At 59.8% G+C, this 21,132-nt stretch overlaps 1 protein-coding gene across 2 annotated transcripts in view; it reads right to left on the reverse strand.

Annotated features, from left to right (window-relative positions):
• Positions 1–21,132, reverse strand: part of PRKAR1B (protein kinase cAMP-dependent type I regulatory subunit beta) — a 107,203-nt gene that overhangs the window by 69,995 nt on the left and 16,076 nt on the right. For both annotated transcript variants that reach the window (XM_045460704.1, XM_045460703.1), the window contains exons 3-4: positions 18,223–18,381; positions 15,379–15,470 (exon numbers count right to left, since the gene is read on the reverse strand). In XM_045460704.1, the coding sequence (XP_045316660.1) occupies positions 15,379–15,470; positions 18,223–18,381 (251 nt within the window). The remainder of the gene's footprint in view (positions 1–15,378; positions 15,471–18,222; positions 18,382–21,132) is intronic.

The raw sequence follows: 21,132 nt of genomic DNA on the forward strand, positions 1-21,132 counted from the left end.
CACGGCCGGGCCCCACGTGGAGGGCCCCCTGGATACCTGGGCGGTCCTCTCTCGAGACGTCTAAGAGCCGTGATCCCGTGAGGGTGAGTGAGGACAGGCGTCTTCTGCACACTGAGCCTCTCAGCCTCTGTAAACGAGGTGCAGCTTGTCCTGCGACCCGTGACTCACTCGAGATCCTTAACTGAGAGACACAGATGAGAACGGAGCAGACGCTGTCTCTGGAGCCCCTCCCTGCCCGCACCGTCCCCGCTCGTCGTGGGGGCCAGAGGAAGCAGTGCCTGCCCAAGGTCGCTCAGCGTCCCCAGGCCCACGTGCCCTCCCCTCGGAGAACACAGAGGCTGCAGAGAGAACCCGCGGGGGGAGAACGCAGGTGGAATTCGGGTGCACGTCCTCAGCCAGACCCACGTCCACACGTGGCTTTAGCATCGGGCTGGCTCAGAACCCTTGAAAGAGACACCGGTCAGGTCTAGTGCAACATGGGGGCCCCCCGGCTCACCCTAGGAAACCCAATGCGGTTACTTCCGGTAAGGCCTCCCTCAGGCCGGGGGGCAAGGGCAGGGCCACCCGTGCATCTCGTATCCCACCGCAGCGCCCCAGGATGCTGTAGCTGAACACAGCAGTGAGTTCACGGGCACCTGATGGCAACGTGATAGGACACACTGCGGTGACCCGATGGCGGCAAACGCGGTCGCAGCTTCTGCGTGTGGAGGGCACCGCGCACCGGCCGTGAGTGGGCTTATGTCCACCGTCTCCTTCACACCCGCTGCTGGACGCCGTGATGTCACCACACGGCCCCGTACGACAGGGGGGGCAAGACCAGACATCCATGTGGGAAAGGCTGGACACGGGGCGGCCACGCTCAAGTTCACACTGGACCCAGGGAGGCAGGGGCCTGAGAACCTGGCTCTGAGGAGCTGCACCCCACCCCAAATCTCAGCCTCGTGCTCCCCCTTCAGGAGAAGACTCTCAATGTTGCTGGCCAGGTGGCACACAGATTCCAAGACGTGGGAAGTCTGATGTTCGTGAACTTTTCCGGTTCCGCAAATCCAAGTGCTGAAGGCCACGGAGCCCAGAGGACACGAGAACACCGTGTCCTTCCGCCAGCACTCCGGCTGACCACAGCTGCAACGCGGCTGAAAGGAGCAAAACGCTCCAGGAACACAGCTGCTGGCAGAATCATCATCATTTCCACACAATTAAACCTTGTTCGCCACGAAAGCATCACTTGGAAGCGGCTCTGTTCTCGGCCCGGACCCAGGAACTCCCAACGAGCCACGTAAAATTGATTACGAGTTAATTGCTCTGAGAGACGCTTAGCTTTGAACTACGAGCCGTCGCGGCAGGGGTAATTAAGAACGAGCCATGTTCAACAAACTCAATGAAAACCGAGATTTAAACGCTGAAATTGGCCGCTGGCCTGAACATAACAGGAAGGCGGTTCCAATGCGAAAGGCCGTCGGCTGAGCACACGCCGTGCAGGAACGGGGCAGCAGGGCAGCGGTGAGGGCACCCAGGGCACGTGACACCTCCCTCCAGTGCCCAGCGGGCCGCTCCAGCCGGCCTCTCCGGATCTAAGGCCGCTGGCAGCCTCCCTGCACCCAGGCTACATCCACAGTCCCTCCCTTCCTGTGACTAGGCCCGTGGTCGCGATGCCCGCACACGAGTACCCTTAAACCACGTCCCTTCGGGTGTTTCTACGCCGACAACGAAAATGCTGCACCGCGTGTTCACATACTGGGACAGGGAGTGACTTCGGGCCGCTGCAGACAGCAGCCTGCCACCCGTCCTTCTGTCCTCCTGCAAATACGGTCAACGTAAACCCTTTGTGCGAAGGAGACTTCAGGTGCCCACCGCCCAGGCCGCGGGATGCCCCGATGATGCCCAGACGGACAAGCGTTACTTCCAGGTGCGTGTGGGCGTTTCCGGAGGAGCTGGGCACCTGGACCGGAGGATGGGGTGGAGATGGCCGTCCGCGTGGTGAGTGGGCGCCATCCCACCCACGGAGGGCCTGGGGGGGGCGGGTGGGGAGGACAGCAGGAGAGTCTGCTCTCTGTGCAAGCTGGGACATCACGTCCTCCTGCCCCCAGACAGCAGGGCTCCTGGGTCCCAGGCACTCAGACTCAGCCCAGAGCGCACAGCGGGCTCTGCTGGGTCAGCCCCCACCATCACACGACCCGACTCTGGTACCAAATGCCTCAGGTATGTCTGTGCCCCACTGGCCTCGTCTCCCCAGAGAATCCAGTACGCTGCGGTGACCGGCCCCTCGCCAGCTACTTAAAACGGGACGTTACTGAGCGCTGGATGTTCCCATGGCTCCTTGTCTCCAGAACTTTCCGCACAGAACATACCCGAACATAAGAGCATTTATGCCTTGTCTCGTCCATCACCCTACCACACCTCTCCGTGCGAGACACACTGAATTTCTGCAGCTTTTATCATCATTTTTTTAAGATACAGAGGTCTTTTTTTTTTATATTGGCTGACTAAATGTAAATACATCAACATTTCTGATAAATAATTATTAAATTGAAAGATTACGACGTTCTGGAAATACACCACCTGGCAGTTTTTGTATTTATACTGATTTATAGCGCCTTATTTAAAAAGAGGCCTTGTTCCAACGTTTCGTGGCCCTGAGGCTTCTGCACCTTGGGGCAACCCACCCAGGTAAGACCGCCCCTCTGACAGCGGAGGAGGTCAACTTTTTAAGAGTAAGGGCTAGGAACGGTCAGGAAAGGTCGGGGAAAAGTCGGGGAAAGGTGACTTTGGCCGCTCGGTCCCAAGTGCGAATCTGGAATCTGAAACCCAGGACTCTGACCCCGCTGAGTGGCCCATGGAGGGCTTGCACACCAGGGTCTGTGTGTCATGCTGGAAGATCTCGGCCCTCAGAAGGGCAGGGTCTGGGTCACCCTCTCCGCCTTGACAGGATCCCTCCTGGTCACCTCCGACCACCCAGGCTGCCCCTGGCCCTCAGACCAGAAACAAGCTGCCTGATCCCCATGCTTTCCGGTCTTGGCTGAAACGTTCCTCGGCCCGCGAAAGGCCGTCCCTAGCTGCGTGTCCAGCACAGACCCTCCCCCGCCCACTCCTGGTGCGTTTCCCACAAAGCCCCCACCCTCCCTAGAAAGCACAGAATCACACGCCGATGAGCGAGTGAGCGGGAGAGAGCTCCTGCCTCCGAGGTCACACAGCCAGCCCGCAGCAAGGCCAGGCCGGTGCCCAGGGTCATCCTCTGGCTCCCCTGTCTGACACAGCCTCCTCTTGATAGCAAAACAGTGTTGGGGCTCCCGGGGGGGATCCTAGGGGGCTCAGTCGGTTGAGCGTCTGAGTGTTGATTCCAGCTCAGGTCACGATCTCAGGTTTCGTGGGATCAAGCCCCACGTTGGGCTCTGTGCTGACAGTGCAGATCAGAGCCTGCTTGGGATGCTCTCTCTGCCCCTTTCCCTCCCCTCCCCAGCGCGCATTCTCTCTCTCTCTCTCTCTCTCTCTCAAAATAAATAAATAAACTCAAAAAAAAAAAAAAAAAAACGGTCTCTAGCACGGCCACCACTCTAAGGGTCCTCCAGGCCCTCCGCCTTCTGGAAGCTTCCCTAGGCTCCTTCCTTTTCAGTGCTGAAACTCCCTCAGGCCCAGAATTTGAGCACTTCTCAAGGCCAGGGCCAGAGCTCCACTGTCCTGCCCAGACTCCCCACCGCACCCAGCCCAGGACAGCGCACACAGCCAAGCTTAGTGGGGCCGACGGCCCTGAAGTTGGCAGAGGGGACCTCGTGCCCACACAGGCCAGGCTGGATGCTGGCCTGGCCTCTCTGGGACCACACACAAGCCCTTTCACCTATGAGCCCATTTTCCTCACCTAAACATCAGACAGAGACAACACACACACATACATACACACACACACACACACACACACACACACACGGCTGCTGGGAGAGATTAATGAGGTCACAAGTGCCCGGTGCTCAGCAGGTACACGGCACAGATGAAGCCAACGCTGATGATTGGCAGCCACTGGGCAAAACCAACACCTGAGGCAGGGGTAACCCCGCCAAGCACTGGAACAAGCCTTTAGAAGACGGTCTTTTCTGAAAGGCCAGAGAAAGGTCAGGAAAAGCCACGGGAACCTGGATGGTCGAGGAGTGATTGAGGATGGATCCATGGGGACGATCTCACGGAGTGAATGAGTGAGTGGGAATAGGTAAGGAGTGGGAGAATGAGGCCAGAGCACGTGGCATGAAAGAGTGAATGAATGACAGAAATGAATGAATGAATGAGGCCGGATCACGTGGAGTGAACGAGTGAATGAATGAATGACAGGAATGAATGAATGAGGACGGATCACATCGCATCAATGAATGAGGGCAGATACTGAAGAAGGGAAGGAGAATGAAAATGAATGAATGAATGAATGAGGCTAGATCACGGGAGTGAACGAGTGAATGAATGAATGAGGATGGATCACATGGCATGAATGAGTGAATGAATGACAGGAATGAATGAATGACAGGAATGAATGAATGAACGAATGAGGCCAGATCACATCGCATGAACAAGTGAATGAATGAATGACAGGGATGAATGAATGATAGGAATGAATGAATGAATGAGGCCAGATCACATGGCATTAACGAGTGAATGAATGAATGACAGGAATGAATGAATGAATGAGGACGGATCACATCGCATCAATGAATGAGAACAGATACTGGAGGAAGAAGGGAAGGAGAATGAAAATGAATGAATGAGGCTGGATCACGGGAGTGAACGAGTGAATGAATGAATGACAGGCATGAATGAATGACAGGCATGAATGAATGATGGATCACATCGCATGGACGAGTGAATGAATGAATGACAGGAATGAATGAATGAGGACGGATCACATCACATGAATGAATGAGGACAGATACTGGTGGAAAAAGGGAAGGAGAATGAAAATGAATGAATGAATGACGCTGGATCACGGGAGAGAACGAGTGAATGAATGAATGACAGGCATGAATGAATGATGGATCACATCGCATGAACGAGTGAATGAATGAATGACAGGAATGAATGAATGATAGGAATGAATGAATGAATGAATGAGGCCGGATCACATCGCGTGAACGAGGACAGATACTGGAGGAAGAAGGGAAGGAGAATGAACGAATGAATGAACGAATGAATGAGAAATGGCCTCCGGTCCCCCAACAGCCCCAGTCTAGCCTCCACCAAAAGAGGGCTCTGTGCCAATGGCCAGAGGCCTGATCTCAGTGTGGGACACAAGTGGGGAGCGGGCAGGGCGGGAGGAGGTGTCGGTGGCCCCGAAGGGTGAAAGGGCCCCGCTGCAGGCAGGTCTGAGGCCTGCCGTGTCCCCCCCACCCCCACAGCTGCCCCTGAGGTCAAAGCACATCTGTGCAGCCGCTGCGCTCTCTGAAGGAGGCGGCGGCGGGACTAGCTGTCGCCCCCGGGTCACAGCACGGGGAGCCGGCCCTTCAGGAGCCACGCGGACAGGACCCCCCCCCCCCCCCCCCCCCCCCCGCACTGTCGGAGTTCCGGAGGGTCCTCGCTGCGTTCCGCTCCTGGCCGCCCACACGCTTATGGCGCGCCACCGGCCCCTGGACCGTCTGGGGGCCCTGATCCCACGCGGGAAGGGGCGCTCCCATCCGGACACGCGAGGCTACACGCGGCAGCTCTGGGCGCCACCTCCCAGCGAGCGCCACCCTGTCCCAAATGCGCACCGAACGTGGAGGACGGGAGCGGGGGACACGTTCGCCTTGCAAAGTATCAACAGCGAGGCCGAGTGACGGCTGAGGGTCCGTGGGCAGGGGGAGGAAGGGTGGGACCGCGGTGGCCAGGGCTCCTTGGCACGGCCCCCTCCCTGCCGCCCACGCCTGCCATTCTCTGCGACAGAACTTGTAACAGAGGGTCCCGCAGCGTTTCCAGCAACAGTCACCCAAACGCACTCCCCCACACCAGAGGCAGAAGTCACACACGCCACGTGCACACACAACACGCTCATCGGGGACATCCGTCCGCACCCCACCTCAGCAGAGCCAACCTGAACCCCCGGCCTGCGCTCCCCTAACCCGCCAGTGAGCTCCGCGCAACGGAAACCTGAGCACGCTTTCCTGGACCCCCCAACGCCCTCACGGCACCCCACAGCCACCCAGCGGCTGCTGAGCCCCGGGTCGGCACCCCCCACCCCCACCCAGAGAGGGGTCGCAGCCTGCTGGGGTCTCCAGGCCCGCACGCCCCTGCGGGGAGGCCTTCAGAACACGCGGGCCCGGGCCAGCCCCCCCCAGGTGCTCAGTGAATTCGCAGACCTGGCAGAGACCCCCACACGGACAGGGACGCGGTTTCTGTCGGATCAGTAGGCACAGAGACACTTCCGCTCAGTGGCCGTGTCAGCACGCGTGGCTGTTTGGGAAGATCCGATGTGCTTACGTCCCTAAACCACAATAAAATTCCTGGTGGATCAAGCCTCCCATCACTGGAAGAGAAACAAGCCACAGGCAATCTGGGAAGGTTCTAGAAAAGATCACGAGTGTGTTTGCTTATGGTCTTGAAGTCTGGAAGGCGTTCTGGGAAGAACATCACAGAAGCCATCAAGGAAGGAGAGGAAATCTGCCAACGTAAAACCTACAGCCTCCCATCGACGGGCGAACAAAGCCTGGTCCGTCCAGCAGAATATTAATATTTCAGCCTTGAAGGCAGAGGGGAGACTCCAACGCGCACCGGGACCCACTCCCACAAGGTCCCACGCACCGAGGGCCCACTGCCACGAGTTTGCGGGAAACGAAAGGCAGAAACCAGGCGGAGGCAGCACAATCCCTTCCCCTGGAGGGTCCCCTGCACGCGGGCCGTGTGGGCCCCTGGCGGAGACGAGCCTCCGGGGACGGCGGATCATGAAAGGGCGAGCAGGTGCCTCCGGAGCGGCAGCCGCAGTGACCAGAGGTGCCATTTCCCGGTGGACGTGCCAGGCGGGAAGCCACAGGCGTGGGCGCCGCATGCAGAGCGGGGCCACTGGAAGGCAGGTGCCTCCTCCCACACCTTCCAAACGCGAAGCCGGCTCCATTTGACCCAAGGGCACAGACACCTGACGGGAATCAGGCGGGGCCGTGGGGGCAGCAAAGACCGTGTCCCAGGGGGGCGCCAGCGCGGGCCTCCCTGCTTCCCTCTGTCCCTCTCTGCGTCGGAGAAGACGTCTCCCCACTGAGCCGCGGCCCCAGCTGCACTCAGCATCTGCTCCGGCACCCCCTTCCTCCACCCCTGCTGCTGCCTCCGCCTGCCCACACTGTTCCCAACACTCGAATGCCCTCCCCACTCTCTTCTGCCCATCCTCGAAGACCGGGCTCAAAGGTCGCCGGTTCTGGTACGTGAGCCCCCCGAAAGTACAGGGAGAATGGGGTCCTTTCCTCCTCTGTGAGCCCGCAGCGTTGAGGCACAGGGCAGCCTCCTCCCAGAAAGGTCCCCACTGGGATGAGCCCGCAGCAGGAGGGAGGCACAGCGGCGGGCAGGGTCCTGATGGCACACAGCCACACACCACACAGCGCCTCGACCGGGGCTCCCCACGGTTGGTCGCGGGTTGTGGGACCCAGGGCAAGCGGCTTTGCCCTCGGCTGGAGCACAGGTGACCCCATCACTGACTCTCACGGGGCAGCTGTGCGGGTCGGGACAGACCCAGGGCCCTGACGCAGAGCGCAGCATCACCTAAAGGTACACTGAGATACCCGAGGCTTTCTCACTGCAGAAGCCGCGCGCGTGCACGACTGTCTCGGGAAGACTGGTGCTGCCCCAAGGAACCCACGTGACCTTCAGTCAGTCACCCGCCTCCTCCGGGCCTCAATGTTCCCGCCTGACAAACGGGAGCGGGGAAGCTGGCCAGGCCCCCACGGAGGCGCCCTGGAGATGAGGACAAGTGTGGGTGACCACAGTCCTCTCGGCCACCTGCCCTTCACCCCGGCCTCTCCCTACAAGCCCCGCTCTGACCCCAGCCAGCTGGTGAATTCCTCACACCCCAGCTGGCAGGCAATTCACCCATGTTTAGTGACCGCGGCTCACTGGAGCGGAGCCAGGACCCGAGGCGCCCACTGGGTCTCAAAGCCAGCGCCTGCCCCCTTCCTGGGGCCGCGTCGCCCCCCCTGGGGGTGGGGGGCAGAGGTGCAGTGGGCCCGCTCACCGCCAGGGGGCATCTTGCGGAGCGGCCCTCGGGGACTTGGTGCTGAAGGAATGGCCCCAGTCCCTGCCCCTGGGCAACAGGCTGTCCCACCCCTCTCTGGGCCCCCACGCCCTCGCCCATGGAACGGGTACTGGCGACAGAAGACATCGGGCAGCTCAAACCCATCGTCCACGGGGCCTCGTCAGGTGGCATCAGCAGGAGAGCCGGTTGGGTGGGGAGAAGGGGAACAGGAGGGTCTGCGGCATTCTGGGAACGGCACACGGCCAAATGCTAGAAGATTCAAAGCGTTGTGGCACCCAACCACCAAGACCACAGACAGACCGCCACGTGTCCACAGCTGGGCGACAGACAGGCCGGGCTCTAACCGCTCTGTGCTCACAAGCCTGGGCAGCTCTTCTCAGCAAAGACTCCACAGAGACCCCAAAGCTGTGCCTTGGTCTCCTTCTGGAACCACACGACTCCCCATCAGCTGGACTAATTCTGGGCACGAGGGAAAGAACTCTTCTCTTTCCCTGGGGGGGTTACTGAGCTGGGGGGTCCCATCACACGGAGACAGGCCGGCCCAGCGCAGCCCTGTCCTGGGGGGCGCAAGCCCAGCTTCTCCCAGTCCTAGCTGGGGGCTCTGAGCAGCCTGCCTAACCTCTCTGTGCCTCTACGCCTCATCAGAGGCCCCAGCAGCGAAGCCGGCCAGCGCTGTTCTAACGAGACGGTGCCCGTGAGGCCCGAGGTCCAGGGACTAGCTCGGAACAGGTCACGTGAAGCAAGCTCCAGTCCTCAAGGTCTCCTCTGCCCGGAGCTGAAGGCTTTATGCAAGACGAAAACCAAATTCGTTGCATGTTCAAGCCATTAAGCTCCTCCTGAGATGAGGCCCTGCGTTCTCCAAAATGCTAATTTTGTTTTTTTTGTGTTGCCTGAAAGGGAAGCAGCACGCCCTGAAGCCAGAGCCAGGCCAGACGGGAGAGAAGGGCCAGGCAGAGGCCATGCCTCGGCCGCAGCGTGTTTTTCTCATCACCTGGGAACCCGAGCCAATCTGTGGAAAAACAGACCGCAGAGATGCGCGGGCGGGAGGCAGAGGGACAGCGGCAGGTAGCAGGAGACAGCCGCTCAGGCCAGCGGTGCGGCGCTCCAGCCAGAGGCCCGTTCTAATTAGAGCTGCAGAGAGCAGGGCCGGCCAGGAAGACCGCCCCAGGGTGAGATGCCCTCGCCCGCTCGTGGGGCGGGCGGCTCCAGCAACGAGGCCCCCGCCGAGGCCCGAAGCACCACACACACACACACACACACACACACACACACACACACGGGGCCTCCTCATTGCCACGCTTCCCGACTCCCAGGGGCACGGCGGTGCTCTCTGGGCACCCCAAGCAGAGCAGGCTGGGAGAGACCCGACTGAACCCGGGGGCTCCCACCTCCCTCCCTCAGGCCTGGGATGCACCCTCGGGGCCAGGCCGCGGTTCATGGCCCTTCCCAGGGCTGTGGAGCTCCCTGCAGGCTGCCCTCTGAGGCCGCCTGTGTCCCTGAGCAGAGTACATGCCCCCAGCACCCCCAGGAAGGACAAAGGATCTGACTTTGCTCACCGTACCTGACACCAAGCAAGGAGGAGCCTGCACCTGCCCCCTGCCCCCAGGACCCTCACCCGGAGTAACTCAATTTAGCAGAGGGGCTGTGGAGGGGCCTGAAGATACCAGCCCCAGCCCCGGCTCGGACACCTACTGTGACCTGGAGCGAAGGACAAAGGCCCTCCCCTCACTGGACCTCGAAACCATCTGTACACTGAGGTTGGGAGATGAGCTGGTCACCCACGGCCCTTCCTGCTGCATCCGGAGGCCCAGAGCAGCCAGCTGACCCACCTCGGGCCCAGAATGGAGCAGAGCATGACCTTGTGGAGTGGCCACGGACTGAGCACTGGGAGGGAGGGAGGCCGGGCTGTGGGGCTCGTGTGGGCGTCTGGGCCAGCATCAGAGCAGCAAGGCCGTGGGCAGGGAGAAGCCCAGTGACGTGGTCTGCCCTCCACACAGCCAAAGGGCTGCCGGAAAGAGGATGACGACGGTGACTAGGATGGGGAGGGGGAGGGGGAGGAGGGTGGGGGTGATGGTGGCGGTGTGGGTGACGATGACAGGGACGATGACAACGGGGACGACGACACAACACGGGAGGACACTCCCATGGACATTACTACAATCCGCCGTCACTGCAACCCTCGAAGTGGGTTTTATTCCTCCCATTTGACACTTTTGACACGTTTGAGGAAACGGGAGTCCCCGAGAAGGTCGTCACGCAACTCCAAGACGTGATTCAACTGTCTCCTTCCAAAAGACATTTTAACACACGTGGGATTCTGCAGCGTGAACGTGTGCGTGTGTGCATGTGTGAGTGTGCCTGTGTCTGCACACGTGTGTGTGTGTGAGTCGGGGTGTGTATGTGCTTAAGAAATCTCTGAGCTGCCACCGTGTTCAGGGTCCTCCCTCTGGCTCCCCAGATCCCCCACTGCCAGTTCACCCTAGGATACCTGCGGACCCCCCCAGTGACCACGTCTGGACCACCCACCCTCCAGCGTTCCTTCCTCCTGCAGGTGTATGCCACCTGTCGTCAGAGGAGTGAGGGAGGGGGAGCATGGCCTCGGAGCCCCCAAGACTCAGGAGTCCTGGCTCTGCTGTGACAAGTGTGGGGCCCTGGTCAAAAGACACCCCCTCTTTATGCACGGAGGGGGTACCCGAGGCAGGGGCCCAGAGAGAGCCTTCGACGGACGCTCTCTCCTAGGAGACAGGTGGCCGTTTGGGGGTTAGGACCCTTCCCCCATGGCTATGTTGCATCACCTTCTTTTCAAGAAAAGATTTTGAACAAAATGCTCACGTCTTCGCAGGCACAACTATCTGCACACAGACTGAAGGACAGATGCCGTCGTTAACCGACAAGGGCAAAACCACCCAGCCCGTGACCACAGGGTTACTGGTCTCACACCTGAGCTGGGGGCGGGTGTTTCAGCACAAAGGTGCGCTCGCCCCCAGCGGATTCACTCCTGGGGATTCACGGGGGAGGCAGCCTCTGAGTCGAGACGCGCATCTGGAAAAAATGGGCCCCAAACCACAGCCCAAGCTGCTGAGCCCGCCTTCTCCTGAACTGGAAAAAGCAAAGTATTTGCATGTCACACAGGGGACATCAAGGGAAAGGTCAAGAGAGGAGTCTCTGGCCGCCAGCTCCCCCGGAGGCCACTTCCTGAACCGTCAGCCTGTTCCTTCAGAGGCCAGAAAGAGGAGCCCCCCCAGGGTTTCAATATGGAAAGTGAGTTTTCCTGAGGGCAAAACAAAGATCTGAACCACAGACACACCCCCTGACAGAAAGCTCTCTTCCTAAGCCAGCCTCGCAAAGAGGAATTTTCAACCCAACCATCTGCTTCCTGCACTTTTGTCCACCTGGCTCCCAGATCTGGAAAAGTCCGAGGCGGTAGGAACTGCACGAGTCTGGAAAGTCAGGGCCAAGGGCACAGGACCCTGGCACAGACACTTCCTGGACGCACGTGGCCAGAGACACCACTTGGATCAACGCGTCCTCGGGCCACACCGGCCCCCGGCCAGCCAGTGCCTGGGAGCGGGGAAGGGGCCACCAAAGGGTGTGGAGGGCGTGGCTCGAACACAACTGCCCCCCAAGGGGCACCCGGGCTCCACAGAAGGGGAGACTTGAAGCTCCGTGGGGCCAGAAGGGAAGCTGAGTGTGGGGTTCCTCACAAAGCTACACGGGGAAGGACTATCTGCCCCGCGAGCCACCTCTGGGTTTGCAACCAAAAGACCCAGACGCCCGTGTTCACGGGAGCATTTTGCCCGACGACCAAGAGGTGGGAGCAGCCCCAGCGTTTGTCAGTGGGGAAGTGGATAAACACAGGGTGGCCCCCCTGCAACGGGGAGACCCCCCACCCTCAGAAAGAAATGAGTGTGACTGTTCCAGGTGTCTGTCTGTGAACCCGCACTTGGGGGAGGTCGGGTGGGTGCCGTTGACGAGACCGCGCCTCGGCCTCCCGGGAGCCCGTCTGCAGCCTCCCTTCCTCAGGCGGCGTCCCCGCGGCTAGGCCAGGCCAGCTGAGTGTTCTGGGAGGATCCCTGGGAGGGGACGATCCCGTGAGTCCTGGGACAGTCGCGAGATTCCTGCCACACGCCAAGAACCCCTCTGTGCCCTGTGACACAGAGCACGGCCAGCACAGCAGTGTCCAGAGCACAGGGGGCACCCGGCCGGTCTGGGCCGTCACAACCGAGCTTTCCTGCCCCCGACTTCCAGCCGGCTGCGCCCTACCTGGGGACAGCCACCCCATGCTACACGTTGGGGCCTCCCCGGACGACCCTCCGTGGAGCCGGACACACAAACTCGGGGTGACCTCCGTCTGTTCACCGCTTTCACCGTCAACTTTACCAGGTCAGGGGCCGAACGACGGGTGACAGCTGGGTGCCCCCGCTCAGATGAAGTCGACTTTGGCGGCAGCCAGGGCTCGCTGCTCACACCCTTACCTCCTGCTGTCACCCTCACGCGGCCAGGGATGCCACGCCCTCAGCCCCACCCACCACCCTCAGCCCCACCCACCACGGCTCAGGCGCGGACCTGCAAGAACGCAAAGCTCACGCATGCCACGCCCTCAGCCCCACCCACCACCCTCAGCCCCACCCACCACCGCTCACGCAGGCGCCAGGCCCGCGCTGCTCATGCGTCCCCGGAAACACACGAGCAAGGAGAAGCTCCTGGGGGTGACCGTCACCGCCACCGCGGCCGTTCCCACAGGGGCTTAATGCGGACCAGACCGGGACACCGAGGCCCAGAGAACAAAACCAACCTTCCGTGTGAGCTGGGTTTTGGGGGACAGCCCAAATCACGGCGCCCCGGAACTCCTGCCCCACACTCGGGGACGGGTCCGACCCGGTGACGACGGGGCCAGCGGCTGCAGCATACAGGTCAGGTGCACACGCCGGCCGGGCTCCGGCATCGGTCCGCCCCGCACCGCCCGGCAGCTGCGTGCCCACAGCGTCGCCTCTACCCAGAGCGGCGCCTCCTCCCCTGAGCTGGCTGCAAAGTGCCAGGACCCCGATGGACCCAGGCACGGTCCATCCCTTCCCTAAGGACTGAAACCGGGTAAAAAATGGATGGTGGGGGCGCCTGGGTGGCTCAGTCGGTTAAGCGTCCGACTTCGGCTCAGGTCATGATCTCGCGGCCCGTGAGTTGGAGCCCCACGTCGGGCTCTGTGCTGATATCTCAGAGCCGGGAGCCTGCTTCCGATTCTGTGTCTCCTTGTCTCTCTGCCCCTCCCCCGTTCATGCTCTGTCTCTCTCTGTCTCAAAAATAAATAAACGTTAAAAAAATTAAAAAAAAAAAAAAAAAAGAATGGACGGTGGTCTATGTGGCCGCTGTGGGGAGCGTCTGACCATCGGCCTGAGGGTGTGGAGTCTGTCCACAGAGACGAGCCAGGGTCCTGGGGCCATCTCCAGACGGCTCACCTTTCACTCTGGACCCCTGGCACCTTCTGAATTTCGACCCGTGTGAACGCACCATCCAGTCAGAGCCCGGGTTTAAATCTGGACTCAGTTTTTGATGTTTACATTCAAGTTAATAAAGCTACAACTCCGAGTCATCTGGTCCCACCTGGTGACCGAGGACCTACCTGCCAGGTGGACACCTCCACGAAGGCTGAGAACAGGGGACTGTCTCCAGTTCTGGAGGCCAGGAGCCCAGAATCAGCAGCAGCAGCAGCAGTCACAGGGCTTCTCTTCGGAGCAATCCCCCCCATGCTCCCCTCTTGCAAGGACACAGCCTGCATTTAGGGCCTGTGGAGGGTGAATCCCGGACCACCTCTCCGTGTCAAAACCCTCCTGGGGCGTGAGCCCAGCTGGGAGGCCCACGTGGAGAACTGGCCTCCTGCCCTGCCCGTCACGCCCCCATGTGCTTCTGACGGGTGGACGTCTCAAATGCCCCCGAGACACTCCCGGAACACGGCGCCAGCCAGGCCTCACCTCGGAGACTCCGGGAGCACCCAAGGTGTGGGCAGGCCTTCCCTGCGGCCTTCCTGGGTGACCAGCCTGTGCCGTGTTGCCAAAAGCCCTGGAAAACGCACCGGCACCTACGGAGACCCTACGCCCCATCTCTCTGGCCCAGCTCCTCTGTGGGGGGCCCATCCTGCGTAAACACCTCTCCCTCCTGTCCGCCGGGGCACGATGGCATCCAAGAACCGCAAGCCTCCCAATGACCCTCTCTCTCCCCGCACGGTGCAGCGCTCAGCAGATGTTAACCATCCCAGACGCTCACGCGGAAGGACCCACGAGCGTCACAGAATGAGGCTGCGAGAGGATTTTCTCTTATTTTGTGGGTTTGCATGTTGTTTAGATTCTGTATAGGACTGTCATCAGAACACTAGGTTATCGAACCAAGAAACATAATTCACCAAAAATGGAAAAAAAAGAGAATTAAAACACTGCACAGCCTTTCATCCACCCCGAGGAGCTTAGCTCGAAGGAAGAAACAGACACAGAGGAGAAGTAAGGAAGTTATAGCAACTCCACGGAAATCCATACAATGAGCCCTGAAAAAGTCTTTACTGACAAAGAGGGATGTCCGTGACCTCGTCAGCATGACAAACTCGTAGAATGTGATCCCGTTTTGTGACAACATGGAATTAGAGTGCACACTTCAAGTAAACCCTCAAGGATCACCCCAAAACGCTCCCAGTCCGATTTTCCCAACTATGTGTAGGACCTTAATTCCCAAGCATGGCACCCAGCCCGTCACAGCTGCCGGGTGCCCGTCCCTGGACAGACCCCACCCACGGCCATTCCTGCGGCCCTTCTAGACCATGTGACTGACATCAGCACCTGGTCAGTCACGTTCCTGGACCCCCGAGCCCTGCCTGCCAGTCCCATCTCCCCACCAGGCAGTGAGCTCAGCCCAACAAGGCAGATCCTTGTAGAAGTTGCTGGAAGACGAGGCCCCCAGTGGTCAGAGCAAGGAGACCCACAGTGTCTCTCGATGACAAAGTCACATGGAACCCGCAGATCCTAACTTGGTATGCAGAAGGACAGCAGGCGCACAGAGCACATTATTTCTGGAAGCCGCCCATGTTCTGTGAGCACATGCTTCCAAAAGTGTGCCCTGTGACCGGGTCCCTGGGGTTCAGGGCTGGTGGTGACCAGCAAGGCCTCCCCGGAGGGATGTCAATCCCAGCCCCGCCCCTCCCAGGTTCCTACCTTCTCTCATTGTCGTCCAGGTGAGCAAACAGCACGTTCTTGGAGATGGCCTTGGCCAGCGCCGTCATGGTCTTGTAGTCCTTGGGAATAACCTGCAGGGGAAGCCAGCGGAAGTCAGACTTCCGGGCACCCCTGAGGGTCAGGGCTCGGGGCCCAGCCCCTCCCAGCACCTACGGGACCCTGAGAAACCATGACGTGGCTGGACACAGAACGGTCCGGCCTTCAGCGTGTTACTGCTGGAGGACCGCAAAGACAGACAGCCCGGAGTGTGATCCCGGAATGGGATGTGTATGTCACCATCGCTGTAAGCAGCTGGAACCAACATGACGAAAGAAAGGGAAGACACGGTGATCTGAGAGGTGGTCTAAGAACCTGGAGGGCTTGGGGCCTTGGTGGACTGGCCCTGGCGGGCCTTAGGGACCCCTAGAGGATGCTACAAGACCTCCGGTCCCTTGGATTATCAGTTCTTCTGTTTTATTTCAGTGGCTTTGTTTTTAAGGCAATAAAACACTTGTGTAAATATTTGAAGACTGAAAAAAAAAAAACACAACTTGAGCCAAGTTTGGAGCCACACCCAAGGCTGACCTTCACCCTCCGAGGCAGTGATGGGCGGGCCTTGTAAGGGGGGCTCTGCCGATAACTGAGCCCGATGATGGGCAGGCCTTATAAGGGGTGGGGGCTCAGGACCCTGCTGATAACTGGGTGTGGTGATGGGGGGGTGCCTAGTAAGGGGGGGGGGCTCAGGACCCTCGGCGTGGCTATGGGGGCCTAGTAAGGGGGGCTCAGCCCCTGCTAATAACTGGGCGCGGGGAAGCGTCCACCACAGCAGACCTGCCTGGTCAGAGCTCCCAGTAAGCACATGCCCAAGAGCTCCATCACCGACCGAACAGCACAAAGCGCCTGCATCTCACATTACAAGCATCTCAAACGCCAAGATTTCTCCCTCAAGATAAAAGACACCGGTGGGAGGGCTATTTGGGCCGTAACGTGACCCCCTCTTGGAGCTCAGCTGCCAGAAAGCTCTGCCAGGCTGGGGGGTGGCATTAGGCCCCAGCACATGTGCGCATTACATTTAATACCATGGGTCTTCACCCAGGGACTTTGAGAGACGGGACTCAAGCCCTAGAGATTTACTCTTTAAAAATAAGCCTTTTATTTTAGAATAGTTCAGACTTGGGGCGCCTGGGTGGCTCGGTCGGTTAAGCGTCCGACTTCGGCTCAGGTCGTGATCTCGCGGTCTGTGGGCTTGAGCCCTGCGTCGGGCTCTGAGCTGACAGCTCGGAGCCTGGAGCCTGCTTCGGATCCTGTGCCTCCCTCTCTCTCTGCCCCTCCCCTGCTCATGCTCTGTCTCTCTCTGTCTCAAAAATAAAACATTAAAAAAAAATTTAGAATAGTTCAGACTTATGGAAAAGTTGCCAAAGGCAGTGCCCATACCGTGCAGCCACTTGGCCCCACTTATGGCACCTGACCTTGCTCGGGAACACACCACAGCCACGGAACCAGCCACGGAACCACGGAACCAGCCATGGAACCAGCCACGATGCGTGCTGGCAACACGTCCTCAGTTTCACCCCAGCCGCTCGCCCTGTCCCTGGGCCTCACCCAGGTCACATTCAGTGACTGCACCCTGAGCCCCCCGCTCTGGACAGTTGCTTAGGACGCCCTTGGTTTGATGACCTGGACAGGTCTGAGGGATGCTGGTCAGTTACTTTGCAGAATGTCCATCCACCTGGGTTTGTCTGGGATCTTCTCGAGGTGGTAGGGGGTGCTGGGGGGGGAAGACCACAGAAGTGAAGTGCCCTGGGGGTTTTAAACGACACTTTCGGTGGTTTCTCATCCTTGATGGCGAACGTGCTAAGTGCTGGGGTCAGCATGTAACGGGGCCAGTCTCAGTGCAGGGGGACGGCACGTTCTGGAGGCAGACGGTGGGGACGGCCGCTCAGCAGCGTGAACGTGCTCAGTGGCCCCGGGACCCAGCTGCCCCCAAAACCCGTGTGTTGAAGCCCAGGCACCAGTGCGTGGTGTCTGGAGGTGGCCCTGAGAGATCAGCGCCCTCCTGGCAAGAGACCCCGAGAGCCCGCTCTCCCTTCCCCTGGATGCCCGAGGACACAGGAGGCCGAGCGGCTCCCGCCAAGAACCAGCCAGCACCTGCTCCCGGACGTCCAGCCTCCAGACCGTGAGCGAGCGTCTTTGCCCCAGCTACGCAGGCTCACAGAGACAATAAGCTACGTTGTGTGTATTTGCCTGATTAGATTTCCTAAAAGGCCCGAAACTAAAAATACCAAGAAAAGAAACTGAAACTGAGGCTAGAAACACACAAGATGGAAACGACAGAGCCCACGTCTAAGGGCAGACGGGCGGTGGGCAGGGGGCGCCGGGCAGGGGGCCAGGTCGGAGGGCAGGCAGGGGGCCGGGCACACCAACAGGCACAGGGGCACCACGTGTCCTCGCGCTCCAGAGCACGTCCTGACTCAGGCACACCAGCTGGTCGCCGTCCCCAAGGGAGGGACGCTGAGGAACAGCAACATGGAGGGGGGAATTCCCACCAGGCGGCTCTGAGGCCAGGCGCCAGCCTCCAGGGCAGAAGGAAGTCTAGGAGGACAGGGACCACAGGATCGGGATTCGGGCCCCTCCGCCCACACCCCGTGAGCTGCTGTCCCGTCCCTCCCTGGACCACGTGGGTCAGGAAACCCCACAGGAGAGCCCACGGGCATGACCGTGACCCTGACCATGACGCTGCCATCACACCGGCCCCACCCCGACCAGAAGGGAGCGTGGCCGGAAGCCGGGACCCTGAGGGCCCGGGCCGGGGGGGGGGGGGGGGGGGGGGGGGGAGTTGCCCACCTTCCTCACGTAGGACACGGCGTCCTCCTCCGTATACACCTCGGCACTCACACCCCCTCGGCGACGGCGGGCTTTCACCACCGGGTTCGGCGGGGTCGGGGAGACCTCCTCGTCGTGGGAGTCTGACTTCTGCTGCGTCAGAATCTGTCTGGTTTCCTCCTGTGGGGAAGACAGCGGGCGGGCTCACACTTGGGTCTGTCCGCCCTCCCGAGTCTCCTCCTTCAGCCCCTTCCAGGGCTCCCCTCTGACGGCCTCTTCAGGCCGGGAAGAGCCCCCCGCTCCCAGGCCACCTCCAAGTCCCCCTCCCCGACCCACACGGCCCTGATGGCCGGGTCCAGGGGGCGGGGGGCACGTCCGCTCCGTTCACCCCTGCACCCCCGCATCCCACGCGGGCAGACACGCAAGAAATGGTGGGCGGATACATAAAAGGAAAGGAAATCTGTTTTGTTTTCTTCCCTCCCTTCGTTATTTAAATGGTTTACAAATTGTGAGTGCGTGCAGAGGGCACAGAATTCCAAAAGCGTAAAGGAACACGCACTGCACACTGACAAGCAGGCCCCCACACCTGACGCTCCAGCCACCACATCCCCACATCCCAAAATCAGTCTCAAGACCGGTGGGGCAGCACAGAGTGAGGTGGGGATCCAAGGCAAGCAGGCCCTCACCAGTCTCCCTACCTACCTAGGACAAGGCCTCCGTCCCCTCATCGGCGAGGACCACCTTCCCCAGAACACCCACACCCAGCAACCTCCCGGGTCAACCCAGCACAACAATTAATCTGACTTTACCAGGCAGCGACCCAGCAAAAACATGAAGTTAGGAAGGAAACTGAGTCCCACCCACGGTTCCTCAGGGGTTCCCGCTGCCCCACGTTCCAAAGCACCCCTCCCTGCTTCCCAGGCAGCCCGTGAACCCTGAGGGAACCCTGAAACTATCCTAATTCATACTACAGTGTAAATGACTTCTGGAGGCGTTCTTCCCCCAGAGGGCTTGTACTTTCTAAAGACGACGTTTTAAAAGACCCCAGACGGGACTCTGAAGTTCAAACGGGAGGTGTGGTATTCCGACTGGGAACCCACAGGAAAAAGAAAGTCAAGAAGCTGTCGTCCACCCCAAACCAACACAGTTCAGCCATTATTCCTCGTAGGAGGGCCGCCTGTCGCAGGCCAGATGCTGTCGTCGGGGTTTTGCTTTTCCCTCAAACAAGTTTATTTCTTCCACTAAAAACAAGCAAAGAATACAGAGCCAAGCGAAAGTTCGACACGGCGCACGTCAGCTTTGTGGGACGTCACGTGGCACTTGTGCCCCGGGTGGGGGACGCTGGTGGCGTGGATCACAGGACACGCCCGCCTGCGGCCACCGCCTGGGCCCAAGACCAGGGTTCGCGGGCCCGCAGCTGCTCCCTTACCTCCCCTCCGGTGAGGCCCACACACCAGGCTCCTTGCGGGGAATTTCAAGGCCTTTGAAGGCACCGTAGCTCTCCACGCACGAGCTGCCCCCTGTGCCCCAAGACCTGCTGCATCCTGAGCTCAGAGCAGAAGCAGAGGCCCCGGCTCCCCCCAGGTGCAATCCTGCCCCCTGCAGGGAGGAGGGAACGAGACGGAGAGAAGACGAACGGGCGGGCAGAGCACCAGCAGTCAGGAGAGCCTGGAAGGTACGTGTGCCCAGCGGGCAGGACACTGAGCTGGGAAGGCTCCTTCCCGAGTACACTGTGCGATCCTGAGGGAATCCCTTCACCTCTCTGTGCCTCCATCGAGGATGTTGAAAGCGACTTCATGCAGCTATTTAAAAGTATCTTTAGGGGCGCCTGGGTGGCTCAGGCGGTTAAGCGTCTGACTTCGGCTCAGGTCGTGATCCCGCGGTCCGTGAGTTCGAGCCCCGCGTCGGGCTCTGTGCTGACGGCTCAGAGCCTGGAGCCTGCTTCCGATTCTGTGTCTCCCTCTCTCTCTGACCCTCCCCCGCTCAGGCTCTGTCTCTCTCTGTCTCAAAAATAAACGTGAAAAGCAAAAATAAAAATAAACTAAAAAATAAATAAAAAAATAAAGTATCTTTATAGAGCCTCCAAAAGAAAGGGTTAGCAGATGGGTGGTACGCATCCTCCCTCCCCCCTCCCCTAAATGATGGCAACATTAAAGCCTGAGTGGAGGTGAGTCCGCACGGTGAGGACCACGGGGCATGCCTCCACAGGTCTCTGGAAAACAGGACAGCAAGCCGCCTGGCACTCAGACAGAGCAAGCCACACGGAGGGTGTGCAGGGAACAGGGCCCCGGATCCAGGGAGGGAGCCTCCAGGCAGACAGGGGGGCCTACCGGGTCCATGGGGAGCCGCACCCTGGGGCGCGGCGCGGCACCCCGTCCCCCAACTCAGAAAGGTGTGCAGAGGTGAGCTCCTCCCTTCCTACCACCGCCCCTTTTCACGTCCCAGTGTGGAAACCCTCAAGTCCGTAGGGTGGCAGAGGGAGTGACAGACGGTCACCAAAATCCCATCACACATCTTCAACAATCATCAAAACAGGGCACACCTACTTCAGCTCACCTCCACGCACTCCACACGCACGCACGCACACATGTAACACGTGCACGTGTCCATGCGTCTAACACACACGTATACATGCGTGCACACGTAACACCCGATGATGTGTGCACATGATACACACGATATATACACAATACACAGAACACGCATATGACAGACATACAACATGCACACGTATAATACACACAGGCACACGTAACACACGTATACAGCATATTCACATACGTAGCACGCATATAGTGCGCGTGTGCCTAGGACAACATGTATATGGTGCGCACACACCTATAACACGTGTATACAAGGTACACGCACCTATGATAACACACGCATACCATGTACACGCACACAACACGCACAGACACGCATACACGACAT

The sequence above is a fragment of the Leopardus geoffroyi genome, chromosome E3 (assembly GCF_018350155.1).
Source record: "Leopardus geoffroyi isolate Oge1 chromosome E3, O.geoffroyi_Oge1_pat1.0, whole genome shotgun sequence".
Taxonomy (NCBI): Eukaryota; Metazoa; Chordata; class Mammalia; order Carnivora; family Felidae; genus Leopardus; species Leopardus geoffroyi.